Genomic DNA, 17,200 nt, shown 5'->3' with positions numbered 1-17,200 from the left:
ATACTGTTATACAGAGTACATATACTGTTGTAAAGCGTACATATACTGTTATACAGAGTATATATACTGTTATACAGAGTACATATACTGTTAGACAGAGTACATATACTGTTGTAAAGCGTACATATACTGTTATACAGAGTATATATACTGTTATACAGAGTACATATACTGTTTTACAGAGTACATATACTGTTGTAAAGCGTACATATACTGTTATACAGAGTATATATACTGTTATACAGAGTACATATACTGTTATACACAGTTCATATACTGTTATAGGTAGTCACACAAAGTAAATATACTGTCACACAAAGTATATATACTGTCACACAAAGTATATATACTGTCACACACAAAAAATATACTGTCACACAAAGTAAATATACTGTCACACAAAATATATATATTGTCACACAAAGTAAATATACTGTCACACAAAGTATATATACTGTCACACAAAGTATATACACTGTCACACAAAGTACATGTATATATATTGGCACGTCGACAACATAGAACGCGGAGCTAGAAGTACTTGTGTTGTATATGTTGCTAGGTTGATACACGATGACAAGATAGCATTTAGCTTGTGAGGCGGTTATATTAATTAGCGTTCGAAGGTCCTATAGTTTTCCCGTACCGTTACGTGTATTATATATACCAACATAGAATATTCACCCCAGGGCGATACTCAGAGTAACCATACAATGGCGTACTCCAATGTTGACCCATGGGAATCCCAATCACATGTTACCTACTTCTGAGAAGAAAGCATTTAATATCTCTACACTAAAGTTTTCAGATTAATTAAACAGTTGCATGGATCGTGCCCTCGGGGATCTGGTGCACATGTAACCTTTATAACAGAGTGTGTCGGTTACCATGCTGCAGTAAATAATATACAGGTAAGATATATATGTACTACTTATGTAGTGTACATAGACAGTACCATATCTGCTATTTATAACTGGGTTCTATCATTCCGAGTTAGATATATCGAATGAGATGTGTGCGTACACTTTATAGTACCGCCCTGTAATTGCTGTTCATGTAGAAAAATGTACACACTTTAATTAGAATGAGCTATTGAATAATGTGTTGCTTGACCTATCTTATGTAATATAGAAGATATGAAGAATACTACCTCATAGCTTTATATTTACAGTTGCGCTGCAACCCACTATATGAACATTACCCGCAGAAATGCATTTCATTTGAGTATGAAAGCAAAAACTATCGTGACGTAACTCGTGGTTTACTTATGACGTCATAGATTTTCCTTGTTCAATGAGGGTCTTGTCGCTTCGCTTTTGATAACATGTAGATTGCCCTGCGTTATGGGCGCATTTTTTTTTAATTTTCATGCCGGTATGAACGCAAATCGGTTACATCCATATTAACTAAACATGAAGCCCGCTAATATAGATGTACATATGTAATGCGATATTGATGTAACCGATTTGCGTTCATACCGGCATGAAAATAAAAAAACGGCGTTCAATCCATATATAAGATATTTATATTAAACAAACAGAAAAGATATCTCCTATAATTTTATTACATGTAAGTTGTGTACAACAGGTCTGACATTATTCCCTGAGGAAATGTTTAGTTGGCAGTCTTTGAAATATAAATCACGAATTATATGTGCCATGATATTAATACAAACACAAGAGATACTAATATTTCGATTATAGTATTTCTAATGCTATTCATGCGAATCCGACAGACTACTCCGTTAGTTCTTACATGTACTACCAAAAAAATATTTGGTACGCAATCACATTCCCTGAATAATCAAAACAACAAATAAACAACAAAAACCTGAGTTCAAAAATAATCAACAATCAATTCGTTTTGTTTGAAAATGACAATCTGCTTGAAAATAAACATCTTAAAATTTAAGAATACATGTACGTTGATGGCCTATAGTTTATACGTACAGCAATTCATTTCCCTTAGGTTTAAGTAACCTGATGCAGAAACCAAATTAATCAGCTCTACCAAAAAGAACTTTATGACTAATACATTAATACTACGAAAGCCGATTAGTGTCGGGAGAAATATATATATATACAAAGTTAATTCGTGATAACGAGGTTATTAGGTCGTATTATACCAATGACTTGATTCAAATAATTGTATTGCATATCGATGAGGCAAACGTATAGGGAACATTACAACGTGACACAGGCAATCTCCGTAATACATTTACATTTACAATGGCATATCAATCATATAAATAAAGAATACATGTAATATCAGAAGGCATTTAAAGGAATAAACAACCTTACATTAACTTAACATTAACTTAAAATACATGTATGATAAGTATAATGATAAAATGTTACACAAAAGTTACTAAACGTTTCTCCGGATATAATTCAATTTTGCACATTTAGTTTATTTATAGTGTTTGTTTCTACCAACAGGAATTTATTTCCGAGGAGCAGTAAATTTGTTTCAATAATAATATACAGATTTCAATTATTAACGATGGAAAGACCGGATTCCGGGGTTACAACTCATTAACTACCGGTCCGCTTTCCCTGAACATCAGTGGATTGTAAATCTAGATATATGTCACTTGCTGTTTCCAGACAAAGTCTAGACGATTTAAAACTGCAAAAATGAATCATTAGATAAAAAAAAAAAAAAACGTAAATCGGAAAACATCGGCAATAGCACTGATGACCCAAGAACACCTGAACAGTGAAACTGAGTCTAATACAAACGCCTAATAATCTGAACACCGACTTGCAGGATCTCTATTAATTATATACATTTTTTAAATGTTGTGATTAAACAGAAATATTCGTTAAAAGATCTGCAGTCTAAGTTTTATCTTTTATAAATATTGTGCGATACGGAGTCAACTAGAGATAGAAAAGACCGAAACAAACCAACAGATTTCATAAGTTTATCCAGGTGTTACACTTACTTTCGCTCTCTACACCGGGGCTATTGAGGATGAATTTTCTTATAACGTCACCACAGATTTTATTTCCAACACTCAGACACATGGAAATGTGTAACATGAGGTACATGTACATGAATTCATATATTAAATTTTGACAGGATCTTATAAGATATTTGTTCTTTTGTTCTGTCAAAGAATATTGCTCAATGATTCCAGTAACGTTTCAGACAAGTGTGTGTGGAATGATTCCAGTAACGTTTCAGACAAGTGTGTGTTTTAATTCTCTGTGTCTTTAATCATCTTTGTCGATATACCGTTCTAATGTAATTCATCTCCTTCTTGTCTCTTAACAAAGCTCTCGAGTTTGTAAGGAAATATCTAAATGAGCAAAGAGCAATATTACATTCAGACAATTTGGGTGTGGTTTTATATTGTGTAACGTCCTATCAACAGCTAAGTTGATTTAAGGACGTTTCAAACAGTTTTGAAGTAAGTTAACTGTCAATAATTGGTATAATGAACATATTTTTTTTTCAAAATAAATAGATCAACCGCTTACCACATTCTTTGATAAAAACACATTGATCTCTTGGATTAAGAAAAGCCATGTTGTTGAAAATAACGTTGCTGAGAAGAAATAAATCTACCATCTCCTGAGCCGATTTTCCATTGAATTTCTTCACAACCTATATTGTCATACTGCAAAGAAAAATGTCGCACGGTGATTGGTCGGATTGCCAAGGTACCTGAAGCTATGTTAGTATCCTTACCGGGGTACATAAGAGCACGCGCGCCTGTTGTAAGGGAGATAACTCGAAGATTCGAATCGAACACACCGGAGAACGTTCGTCTGCTAATGTCAACAATCAACAATATAGCGAAACGGTTTGCAAGCCAAACGGAGAGTGAAATTGAGACAAAATGGGCTTGAACTGGATCAGCTGTTTAGTGAAATGTATGACCCGCATACGACGTCCGCACAGAGCGTATCGTTTCAGATGATGTCAACGCCCTTGTTTAGTAACTGTCAGATTACCAATCTGAACATTGTGATCAAAAAGTGAAAAATGAAGAAAAAAATCAATCGTTACGAGTTGTTTAGGAACTGAGTTGTTATTTAATGTTGTTTCAAAACCATATTGTTGACTTATTATAATTTAAAAATTTACTAAATTGTTGGAATTATACAAAAATTGTTTTTTTCTGTTTTCCCGTACTACCGCCCTACACATTATCTGTTTTCTGGGCAAACACGAGTCCCAACCTATAAATGGCTTTGCAGTATGATTAGATGTTTATAATAAATGATTCTCCTTTTCGTGTACGTAGTGTACATTAGTGTAAAATGTTGTTGTGTGAATTTATTAAAATTCTAACATATCGATTACCGATGGCTAAGGTTTCCTTAGTAGTTATTATAGATGATATCATTACATCTCGGAGTGAACAACAGGAGATATAAAGCTCCTGTATGTGACTCGTTCCCTAGATTGTAGAAACCCAGGATTGATGTGGAATGGGATAGTATCGCCTGGGGTCGATTAAACAGTATTTAATATTTCATGAACAGATGACTACTATTGCAGTTTCACCATTATCGTTGTATTCGATAGTAAAGTATAAAAAGCACACTGGTATCCGCCTAATTTTAATAGATATGATAAAACCTACATAATGGTGCATTTAGATTTTAGATTTAAATAAATTGTAACACTGACAGGTCAGCGCATGGATCACGCCATGTGCCTGACCTCATCCCAGTCTAATTTTAGTAGCAGTAATATTTTACCTTGACCTTAATTAACCCCTATTGCACATTCACATATCACAGTGCGACCCTGTCATATTTCAAATAGAGTATACGTTTGGAGACAAGGACTGTACTTCCGTGGTCTATTTTTAGTCAGCGTGACATTGACCTTAGAAACTTTGAAGAGCCGTATTGCACATCTACATATTACTGTATATCATCATGTCACTGTTCAAAATAAACAGCAACCAATGTGATGTGTCCCTTTAATTACACAAAACATACCATTTAAAACGGCTATGAAACGGATTTTATTTTATTCTTCAGCAGCATATGTATGTAACTTACATGTTAAAGGATCTGAAAAATGTGACTCTGGACGAGAAAATGTTACATTTTCGTAAACTTACAACGGTAAATAAAGTTTAACAGAGAGAAACTGAAAAGCGAATAACACCTGTTTACCCCAGTCAATGCTGTTAGATTGTGAGGCTACATGTCGCATTTAATACGAATAAATTGAATTCTTCAAATTCATTACGTTATGAATCAATAGTAATCTTAATGTTTAGGTATACAATGTAAGTACTATTGATGAATAAATCATTAATTTGCCGTTCAACATGACACATGAATTAAAGTTTAAAAAGGAATATTTTTTGAAAAGGACATGTTAACCTTATATTACATACGGCCATATATAGTATGTACACTATTGTATACTGGTATGGACGCATGTGTTTTTGTTCAATATTTGAATACGTGTAACATGATTAGTTTTGCTTTGTTATTCCAGTATTCCACGTAGAAGATTTTTTGACAGTATTATTTCTGGTATAAGAGACATTTGTATATACTAGGAAAAATAGCTTCATAACAAATCATCAATAACCAGTTGCCAATTTAACGAGTAACATGTGTGATGTACATGTACAAGTAGTTGTCATTATTGTTCATGAATACGGTGGGTGCCGTACAACGAAATATGTATATTGGCTCATAATGGTCTTTGTTTAGGAACATTAACTTTAATAACATTTCAGTCTTTCTGATGTTTTCAGATACATTCAAGAACTGTTCTATTTTTTTAAAACAATTTAACTAAAACAATGGCTCTAATGGGACTGACTAATACCTTCCAATGGATTATATAATAAATGAGCAACGTTAATAATGTATCGATTTCCTGAAATACTGACGTAAGGCCTTGTTGATATCGAACCTGTTTTATCTCAAAAGAGGATCATAGGAGGCAGCATGAATTATCCCTCAGTGGGAACCATATCAAACAACAGTACGTGAATAGGACTGCAACGACGAAGTGCTGAGCATACATGTGCTTGATGGAAATAACATTACTTGTAATTAAGATATTGGAGATTGTTATGAACTTGTGGAAAAAGTAATTATCAAAATGAGAGATTGCAAGGTGAATTTCTCCCGTCTGGGTCAAACGTTTAATGGCATCATCGTCTTATTTGTTGGTGTTTTGGTACCGTATTCTTACGCCGGTTCGTACGGAAACATGTCTATACTTCATTCGGATTTACTGATGAGCTACAACCGAGATATACGCCCTATACAGAACCAAAGCAGCGTTCTTGATATCCAAGTAAGTTACGCGATCAAGTCTCTGAACGATTTTGATTCCGTTAATGGAAGGATGGCGACTACAGGGTCTCTGTATTGCCTTTGGAGGGATGAAATGATGACGTGGAACCCGTCTGACTATGGAAATATCGAGAAGGTGAGAATGCGTGAAACAGTTGTATGGGCGCCGACAATTTTAGTTCCGAACGGTGCCGACGATATCTATATCAAAACAACAAACCATGAAGATTCATCCGTTCTCTACGACAGCACGGGAATGGCTTCGTTCGTCATAAGTGGTGTAATGACCACAACCTGTGACCCGGATATCACGTATTACCCGTACGACAAACACAACTGCTCATTACAATTTTCCACACAAGAACCGATGAATGAGGTCAGTCTGCATTTTAACAACAGATTCATATTGCCTGGTGCTGATAGCAATTTATTGTGGAAGTTTGACAATTTAGATACCCGGTCTTACAACATTCAAAACACAAATACAGTCATCGAAATAACCTTAACGTTGGAGCGACGACCAACGTACTTATTATACAGCATTTCTATCCCTCTTTGTCTGTTAAATTTCAGCAACCTGCTAGCGTTTGTTCTGCCTGCAGACTCGGGCGAGAGGGTATCATTCGCCACCACAATGCTACTGACCTTGTCTATGTTCATGATTATAATGTCGGACAGTATCCCAAATTCCAGTGACCCAGTGTCCATTCTCACGATTTCTCTGATGATCAAGCTCACCACTAGCAGTCTCATTGTTTTCACAGTTATCGTGACATTAAACGTTTACCGTCTCAGTGACACCACACCAATTCCACTGTGGCTGCTGCGCGTGTTATGTTTCCATAAGAACATCAGAGTTAGAGACTCGAGTGTTGAACACAACCGAGGGATGAACGATCCTGAAGATGAACATCCTAAAAAGACAAAAGCAAACAACATTGGTATTGATCCTGTAATTGGAGCAACGCAAATAGAACCTGAACCAAGAATGCAACATTCTTTCACGTGGCAATCGGTAGGGAGATCCTTGGATTACGTGTTGTTAGTTTTGTTTACTTTAATGACAGTTGTTGAGAACATCATCAATATGGTTAGGATATTTTATCAAATATGTTGATTTAAATCATTATTGATTTTCATACTTATATTTACTTGTTTCTGTTCAATGTAGTATTTATCAATGATGGCCTTTTGTCCTGTTGAATTTGTGATTATATGGACCTGAAAAAAGTGATATTGACCGAGACCTCGTTTTGGTTAATACCACTTTCTCGGGTCCTTATATAGAGAATAATATACGCCTTTTTCTATATCACATCCAGTATCAAACCGAGACTCCAATATAAGCCCGTGGTCCGAAGGCCAGAGGGGTGATATGGAAAAAGTCATGTTTTAAAATGGTTATTACATACTTACTAAAAAAAATACAGATAAATCTTCTATCATATGATCTACGTTACTTTTAAAATATTGAAAAACGAAAAATGTCATAAGGGTTCCGAATGACGTTGTTGGTGGTAGATGGGGAAAATGTGAAGAAGTGTTCCAAAAGGGGTGTGATACGGCGACGGCTGATATGGGCTAAAGCAATTGTGTCGTATCGCATCTAAAAAAACAACACGTATTTATAAGTAGGTATGTAATAGAACCACAAACATTGTATTCACCGAAATCAAAGTCCCTAGCTGTTACATTGTGCGCGAAATAATGTTTTTATCATTTACCTAGATGGAAGTATGAACCGGTTACGGTTTTATCTGAGAGCAGTGTGACGTTAAATTGAAATTACGTTATAACGTGAATATTGACCTGCCGTTTCTAAAAATAGTAACACCGAGCCAATATCACAAATCATTGACCTCCAGTGATTATCATCCAACCAATGAGGACGTATGAAAACAAGTGTGTTATTAAATTTGCTCAATACCATGGCTAGATATATATACAGCAATTAAAGAAAAAGGCATTTACAATACATGTATATTCATATTTAAGTATTAAGTGTGGGTAGGAATATATATGAATGGTCGGGTAACTTGTTTCGGTCCTTTCTGTTTACAAAATGTGTACATATGATCTAATTCAAAGACTGACAAAATAGAGGATATCTAACAGTGTCTTCAGTAATACCAAATATATTTTGATATTCACGCGATTTCTCTACACAAAATCAGCATCCTAACATTATTATTAAGTGAACGGTGAGCCATTACAAACTTTAACACAAACTTTAACCTGCAGATTTTGGCCAAGATAGTTAAGTCGAAACATATCAAAAATTCAAAACAAATAAAATTATTTTCCATTTTCAATCTACAGCATTAATGTAACCCCCCTAAAGAACCTCTATTCAAAGAATCAGCATCTTAACATTATTAGTAGGCGAATGGTAAGCCTTTACAAAACTTTAACCAAAACCTTATTTTTTACGAAAACCTACCCTGGAACAGGGAGTGACACATCAAGCTAACAATACTTGATCTGGATATCTGCAAATATTTTAATCAAATTTAAAATCTCATCATTAAATTCCTTTGATAATTAATTTTAATAAAGTTGGTATTTTACTTCACATTTTTAATAAAGCATGCCAAATTACTACCATAATGTAATTATTTAAAAAAAATAATCCCGTCATCAACTCAGATCACTACGCGTTGTTGATGAGCGCCGAATCTAAAATGGTAGGGAGTAGGGACATGCAGAGTTTTTTTATTACCACTTATCTGATTGTCAAATATCAAGACCACTTTTGTAAGTTATACTTTATCACTATCACTACCAGAGATGACCCTGGTTCACTTATACTTTCTTCCAACCGCTTGGCCTAACTTTGGACTTGGAGACGCTGACACCGTGTTTCATTTGACATGAGTTTCCTCCGTTCAAACAGTTAGAATTGCATATCTGCATAGTCTGCTAGCTTCCTTGAAATGAAAGTTAACTGTGGTATTAAACGTCATGTTTCTCCCAGAGAATAATTCTCCAATGATAGGCTATAGATCTGATAATTCTGGGCAGTAAAATTGGCGGATTTTCAAGAGGCATTCGTATCGTTAAGCTAACCAGCCTTTGACCAGATGGGCAGCTTGTAGTTGCAGTTTGTAATCGGTGTATTGATTGTTCAAATCAGAAAAAAAGTGATATTTATCATATATAGAAACAATAAATTTTAATATTTCACAGGTAAAAATGATTCATTGATACACTTATATCTATGCTTATCTCAAATTGAAATATTGTATCATTCTATTTTTTATTGGCCAAACATGTATATATAATGAGACTTGTATGTAAATGTGTATATAATAATAATACTTATCTATGATTGTTTATGTGAGAACGATCCCACCATCATGTAAGTATGTAACAAAATACACATTACTAATCAATTGTCAGGCACCTATCATTCCGTACAAGGTTTTACATAACAGCTCAGTTAAAAGAGGTGTAAATGTAAACAAAATATAAAAATGTAAAATACGGACATGTTTTATGCCGTCTATCAATTAGATTGCTCTATTCAGTTATAAGTTACTACAACAACATGCAACCATAATCGTGCTTAACAGGAATCACGTGTTAAATTGTCGAGATATGTGCAGCCTGTTCGGTTACTGTAACTGATTCGATAGCGCGATAAAGCAAGTGGAAGTGAAGATACTTGAAATGTTAATATCAAGAGTAGACTTTTTGTTTGCCGATGATTACAAATATATAATATTGAATATCGGGCTAGTTCCTGAGTCATTGTTGATAAAGGGAAGGTACACTATACTTAATTTATATTTATAATTGGGAAAGGGGAATCGACTGACAATTGTTGAAATTCGTAATCAATGATAAGACTGTTAGGTCATGGGATCTAACAGAGGGCTGACTAGTCAGTGAAATCAATGGGGACTCGACGATTAGAGAAATATTCGTATTACATTGTATTATTGATAATATACATAATATATAATAATTCTCTACCGTAAAAAACTTTATAGTACTTTTCTCAATTGTTGACACTGAGCTGTAGAAAGCAAAATACAAATGTAATAAATAAATGATAAGTTTTTACAATCTATACCTTCTTTCATGTATTAAGAATGGAAATAAAATATACAGCTCATAAAGTGCAATGAGCATACTGATAATAACCTGGTTGTACTCACTATAAGAAAAGCTACATAATGGTTCATAAAGAAATTATTAAGATTCCTCTTGCAATATGACCAAACATAAATAATAAATTATAACACTGACTGGTCAAGGTCAATGTATAGGACACACAATGTGCGTGACCGCACCGTTTCACCGCTTCTGCAAGACGGGAACGACAGGTTCGTTGGTGTCCCTGTGAAAACGGAAAACTCCTTTGTTTTCGTGTTTGGTGTGCGTATGCCTTCCTCAAACCTTAACGCAGCAGAAAATCGTCTATTGAACTTTTATCTGACATGTAGGACAGATACGTTGAGGAAGGAACGGTCATCGTTACGGGGGACTTCAACGCTCAGATTTTTCAAACGTTTGGCGATAAAAATCATCCCGAAGCTAACAGTGAAGGGAAAATACTAGAACAGTTCATGTTAGAGAGACAACTAATTTCCGTCAACTCTCAAGCGTGGTCTTTAGGCGGTAACTATACTAAGCTCTCTGGCGATGGAAATAACGCGAGCATGATCGATCACATACTACTGTGTGAATCAAAACTTGAATTAGTTCACTCTAGCATGATATGCGATGATCACTTTTTGAACGTGTCGTACCATTTACCGATTAGAATCGTTATTCATGTGGATTTGCCGATATTTTCGTTCACGGACCTGACAGATCGGTGAACTGGAAAGCTGTTGATAATGAACACATAACGAATTATCAATGCACAGCGGAATCACTCCTACAAAATATAAATGTGAGCGACGCATCCGATATTGAAGAATATGTTAAGGAAATAGTAAATGCATTACAGGGAGCAGCAGAATTGAAATGACCTTATATACAGTACAGACAGTATTTGAAGCCGTACTGGAATTATGGAACTGTAAAGCCATTACACGCAGAAATGAGACGACTACGGTCTGTATGGATTGGAAAGGGGCGTCTGCGGGGCAACACTTTTGTATCGTATCAACTATGTAAAGCCGCAAAAAGGAGCTTCCGTATTGTGCTGGATCGAGAAAGGACTGACTATGAACAACAACAGTTTCGTAAATTAGAATTGTATGCCGAAATAGACTCCGGAACGTTTTACAAAGCTGTGCGAGCAAGGAAAAGGGATAGAGTTTCTACTTACGAATTACGCATTAATGGACATATTTTACGCGAAGGCGACACTTTCAACACCGCTAACCCAGCACCATCTTGATGAACATCACCGGAATCAAATATCCGCGCGTGTCCAAGATAATTATGTTCGAACAAAGCTACTAGAACTCGGACGGTATATGCGACGATATCATACACGTAGACGAACTGAAAAAAGCACTTTCTGATATGAGCAACGGAAAAGCTGGTAGCCATGCTGGCATAGTATGTGAGCATATCAAATCTGTTGGAGATACATTTTTGAGTGCTATTGTTGACCTATACAACAAGAGTTTAGACAATGAGCATTACCCATCTCATTTCAAGTATGGAATCGTAATTACTTTGTTCAAATGTGACAAAAAGGACAGGCTGGATGTTAATAATTACATGGACATTACTTTAACACCAGTTATCCAGAAACTGCTTGAAAAAGTTCTTTATTTGCGGATATGTTCAAAAACGCCGGAAATGTTCTTCCCTCATTCCCTTATCGCCGAGGAATCGATAGCAAACTACATTGAATGTGGATCAAAAGTTTTTACCGCCTTTTTGGACAATCAAACGGCATTTAACAGCGTGTGGATTGAAGGGCTCATTTACAAGCTTTATAATCTAGGATTCATTGGCAAACGTTGGAGGCTCCGTTACGATTCTTTTCAAGATGTGTATTCCTCCGTTTTATTCGATGGGGCAAAAAGTTAGTTATACCCAATATTACAGGGTGTCCGTCAAGGGAAAAAATTAACTGCTTAGTGTTTTCTAGTAATCATTAACGATCTGATCATTCACCTTGATGAACTTAAACAAGAACTGAAAGTCGGAAATCTTCACGTACCATGTGTTTTGCTAGCTGACGATACATTACTGCTCGCAGCGTCTAAAACGTTGGTGCAAAACCATCTTGATGTTGTGTATGCTTATGCTTGCAAATGGAGACTTAATTATAACCATTCAAAACGCTCGGTAATGGAATTCACAATCAGTCAAAGTAGAACGATTGCTAGTGCGTGTCTATTACAATGCAAGTTTGACGACAACAATTTACCATGGACAACTTGCAATAAATTCGCGGGGATGTACTTTACTAGAAATCTACAATCTAACACAGGGATTACTAAAGGAGCTGTCACACCTAGCTGATTTAGGTCGCCGGAGCCATACCGGAGCACATTTGGCGATTTTCGGGGATCGGTACTAGTATGGCAGCGCAACGGTATCACTTCGCTAGGAACGGTAGTACATCTTCAGGACATCGTCAGAACATTGGCGAAAAGCATATATATTTCGTTGGGGTTAAATTTCCTTGTTTTTATTTTGGGACAAATTCGTTGGGATTATATTTCGTGGAGTTAATTTTTTAAAACGCTGTATTTGTTTATTTGTTTGACACCTGGACAATAAGACAATATGTCCGGCTAACCGTACATCGCCCTAAGTGATGATGCACATGTCCACTCCAGGTGAATTTTTCTCGCCTCGCTGCAACACAATCAGTGGAAAACAATAGATCGACCATCGCTCGATGGTCATATAATTTAGTCTAAACAAACATGTGTGGTAGTTTATAGCTATCTAAAATGGAAATTATGAGGCCTACCGACATTACATAACACAAAGTCTGATAAGATAAATATTCACGGTTACCTTGACACATCATTTGAGAAAATCATTCCGATTTCAATGAAAATATTACTCAAGGTAGACGTGAGTTTTCAATCATTTAAGCAACAGTTCTCTATTGCATTATAAGTTTATTCACCCGTGTTTCCCTGTTGAAAAAGTGTCAAAAACAGGGCTACCGTCCTGGCAGCATGGTGCCAGAAATTGATCTAAATTTAACGTTATTGTCGTAAACAACTGACGACGACTGCTTTATTTACACTATACACCCTCTTCGTTAAAAAGAACACTTGATTATTATTAAAAAGGGAATATTTAGTGGGGTTTTGTTTGTAAATATTTCTATACAAGTTGATTTTACCGCACGACTTGCGAGGTACAGGTTAGGCCGGGCGAGATAAACTCACTCGATGGGTACCGGTCAAATCCTTCATGCTCTATAATTTACATACAAAGGGCGATGTAACTGCGTTACAAATATAACACTTATTTGACACGCTCTTGTTATAAGTGTTTACCGCTGTGCCTGTGACGATAATTACGCCGCGTTTATCAAGACTTGTGTCTTAATGTAATTACATAGCTAATTATTAAATTAATAGTTTATTTCATATTTTCCTTTAATTTATATTTCGTGTGGTTTAAATTTCGTTGAAATTATACGAAATAAACAAAATTATATCCCCAACGAAAGATTAGGCCTTTACAATATTACTGATGCGCCACCGATGCACTAACGATGTACTACCGTAACATCGGCAGCGCAACGGTATCACTCCGCTATAATTCTAGTCAACGGTGCCACATCGGTAGAACAACGGCGGCGCCTCGGTATATCATCGGCGGCACATCGGTAACAATGAGGTGTCAGAACAGTGGTATTCGGTAGCACATCACCTCTAACATTGGTAGAACAACGGTATCACAACGGGAATGCCGGTACTACATCGGTATTGCTACTGTCATGTTTTTAGTGTGTGACAGCACCTTAACTCATGTTTGAAAGGCAGGAAATTATTGAACTCGTTACTGAGTATCGGTTTACATCCATACGGACTCAATCCGCTCACGAGTGTTAATATCATCTAGCGGATAATTATACCTTGTATAACATACGTAAGTGAGATATGGAGCGACTACAGTCAGACACCCGCAGACTTATTTGAACGAACTCAACGATATGCTTGTCGACGATGTCTTGGTTTATCTAATATATCGTCAACATTCGTTACAACTCAATGTCTGGTAGTTGACGATATTTCTAGAGAAATTGAAAGTAAGAAGTTGATGTTCTGGAATAAACTGTGTAATGGAGCCATGACATTTATGTGGCAGCTCCTGTTCATTGCAAGAATGAGCAGTTTTCTATACGGGTATCCATCAACAAACCAGCGAGGATTCATCCCTGATTAAGGTACAAATTTCATGTTCAAGCTAGAATGTCTTTTCCGGGGTTTTATTATTAGTCCAGCGCAAATACTGAAGCATGGATGGAAAAGATTTATTGTACAATTCATGTCCGACTGGTACTTGTACAAATGGAGAGAGAAACTAAATACGAAAAATACCCTTCAAAGATATTCTCGTATTCATACAACAAAGGGTCCTAACCCATTGCTGCTTTTGAGTTTAAAATTAGGACAATTCACATGGGACCTTGTTTATCTACTGAAGCTATCAATTACTTTGGAAGATAATGAAATTGTCTGTAAACTGTGTGCAAAGAAAAGTAATGATGTTGTAACTCATTTTATTATTGAATGCCCTTTCTACATGGAGACATAATAAATTTGATATACCGGGTACGAATTGGGAGATTTGTTTTCAACAGGACACATAGATTAAATTTAAGAATGGAATGAATATTTAAAAAAACACTGTAAAGTAAATGTTAATCTAATATTGCATTACATACGGCCATTTATGGTATGTACATTATTGTATACTGGTTTGGACACGTGTGTTTTTGTTTCATGTTTGAATACGTGTAACATGACAGTTTTTGCTTTAATAATCTACTGTTTTGCATAGCAGATTTTTTGACAGAATTCTATGCTTGATGAGTAACATGTGTAATGTACCAGTAGTTGTTATTATTGTTCATGAATACGTTGGGTGCTGTACGACGAAAAATGTACATTAGCACATAAACATCTTTGTTTGGCAACATTGATTTTAATAACAATTGAGTCTTTCTGACGTTATCAAGGACTGCTCTATCCTCTTTTAAACAATTTAACTAAAACAATGGCTCTAATGGGACTGACTAATACCTTCAAATGGATTATATATTTATATCGTACGGAAACATGTCTATACTTCATTCGGATTTACTGATGAGCTACAACCGAGATATACGCCCGTTACAGAACCAAAGTAGCGTTCTTGATATCCAAGTAAGTTACTCGATCAAGTCACTGAACGAGTTTGATTCTGTCAATGGAAGGATGGTGACTACAGGGTCTCTGTTTGTCATTTGGAGGGACGAAATGATGACGTGGAACCCGTCTGACTATGGCGATATCGAGAAGGTGAGAATGCGTGAAACAGTTGTATGGGCGCCGACAATTTTAGTTCTGAACGGTGCCGACGATATCTATATCAAAACAACAAACCATGAAGATTCATCCATTCTCTTCGACAGCACGGGAATAGCTTCGTTCGTCATAAGTGGTGTAATGACCACAACCTGTGACCCGGATATCACGTATTATCCGTACGAAAAACATAACTGCTCCCTGCAATTTTCCACACAAGAACCGATGAATGAGGTCAGTCTGCATTTTAACAACAGATTCATATTGCCTGGTGCTGATAGCAATTTATTGTGGAAGTTTGACAATTTAGATACCCGGTCTTACAACATTCAAAACACAAATACATTCATCGAAATAACCTTAACGTTGGAGCGACGACCATGGCACTTATTATACAACATTCTTATCCCTCTTTGTCTGTTAAATTTCAGCAACCTGCTAGCGTTTATTCTGCCTGCAGACTCGGGCGAGAGGGTGTCATTCGCCACCACAATGCTACTGACCTTGTCTGTGTACATGACTATAATGTCGGACAGTATCCCCAATACCAGTGACCCAGTGTCCATTCTCACGATTTCTCTGATGATCAAGCTCACCACTAGCAGTCTCATTGTTTTCACAGTTATCGTAACATTAAACGTTTACCGTCTCAGTGACACCACACCAATTCCACTGTGGCTGCTGCGCGTGTTATGTTTCCATAAGAACATCAGAGTTAGAGACTCGAGTGTTGAACACAAACGAGAGTTGAACGATCCTGAAAATGAACATCCTAAAAAGACAAAAGTAAATAAAATTTGTATTGATCTTGTAAATGAACCAACCCAAATAGAACATGAACCAAGAATGCAACATTCTTTCACGTGGCAATCGGTAGGGAGATCCTTGGATTACGTGTTGTTGGTTATGTTTACTTTAATGACAGTTGTTGAGAACATCATCAATATGGTTAGGATATTTCATCAAATAGGTTGACTTGGATCATTGCTTTTTTCTGACTAATGCTTAGTTATTTCTGTTAAATGTAGTATTTATGAATTATAGCCTTTTGCTGTGATGAATATATGGTTATTTGGGCCTGAGAACGTGATATTGACTGATACTTTGTTTAGGTCAATACCACATTCTCAGGTCCATTTAACCACATATTCACCAATATAAAACTCCTGAATTGTTATATTAGATGGTAAATACGTTTTTAATTGTTAGACAGAAGTGAAGTATGGACATTTTACGGTGGAAAATGCTGTATTTATCTGAGAGCAGTGTGACGCTGAATTGAAATATTGTTATAAAGTGAATATTAACATGCCGTTTCTAAAAATAGGAAAACCGAGCTAATATCACAAATCATTGACCACCACGTGATTATGATCCAGCCAATGAGGACGTAGGGAATCTGTGTGCTCAAAATATTGTGAATACATATAGATATACAGGTAATTAAGACAATGCATTTAC

General features: G+C 36.0%; 1 protein-coding gene across 1 annotated transcript; it reads left to right on the top strand.

Annotated features, from left to right (window-relative positions):
• Positions 1-6,201: 6,201 nt before the first annotated feature.
• LOC110452793 lies at positions 6,202-16,999 on the top strand. The gene is made up of 3 exons (XM_021501469.1): positions 6,202-7,302; positions 15,572-16,525; positions 16,949-16,999. Exons 1-3 carry the CDS (start codon positions 6,202-6,204, stop codon positions 16,997-16,999), a joined length of 2,106 nt encoding a protein of 701 aa, XP_021357144.1.
• The last annotated feature ends 201 nt before the right edge of the window (positions 17,000-17,200 follow it).

The sequence above is a fragment of the Mizuhopecten yessoensis genome, unplaced genomic scaffold (assembly GCF_002113885.1).
Source record: "Mizuhopecten yessoensis strain PY_sf001 unplaced genomic scaffold, ASM211388v2 scaffold6891, whole genome shotgun sequence".
NCBI lineage: Eukaryota > Metazoa > Mollusca > Bivalvia > Pectinida > Pectinidae > Mizuhopecten > Mizuhopecten yessoensis.
The sequence above is the reverse complement of the archived record's forward strand: the minus strand, read 5'-3'. Positions and strand labels throughout refer to the sequence as shown.

Excerpts from the sequence above, each read along its gene's own strand:
- LOC110452793 (XM_021501469.1), top strand. The coding sequence starts at position 6,202 with ATGTCTATACTTCATTCGGATTTACTGATGAGCTACAACCGAGATATA. Across the intron at positions 7,303-15,571 it reads ATTCTTTCACGTGGCAATCG|AACCAAAGTAGCGTTCTTGA; the intron begins GTAGGGAGATCC and ends CGCCCGTTACAG. Across the intron at positions 16,526-16,948 it reads AACATCCTAAAAAGACAAAA|ACAGAAGTGAAGTATGGACA; the intron begins GTAAATAAAATT and ends TTTAATTGTTAG.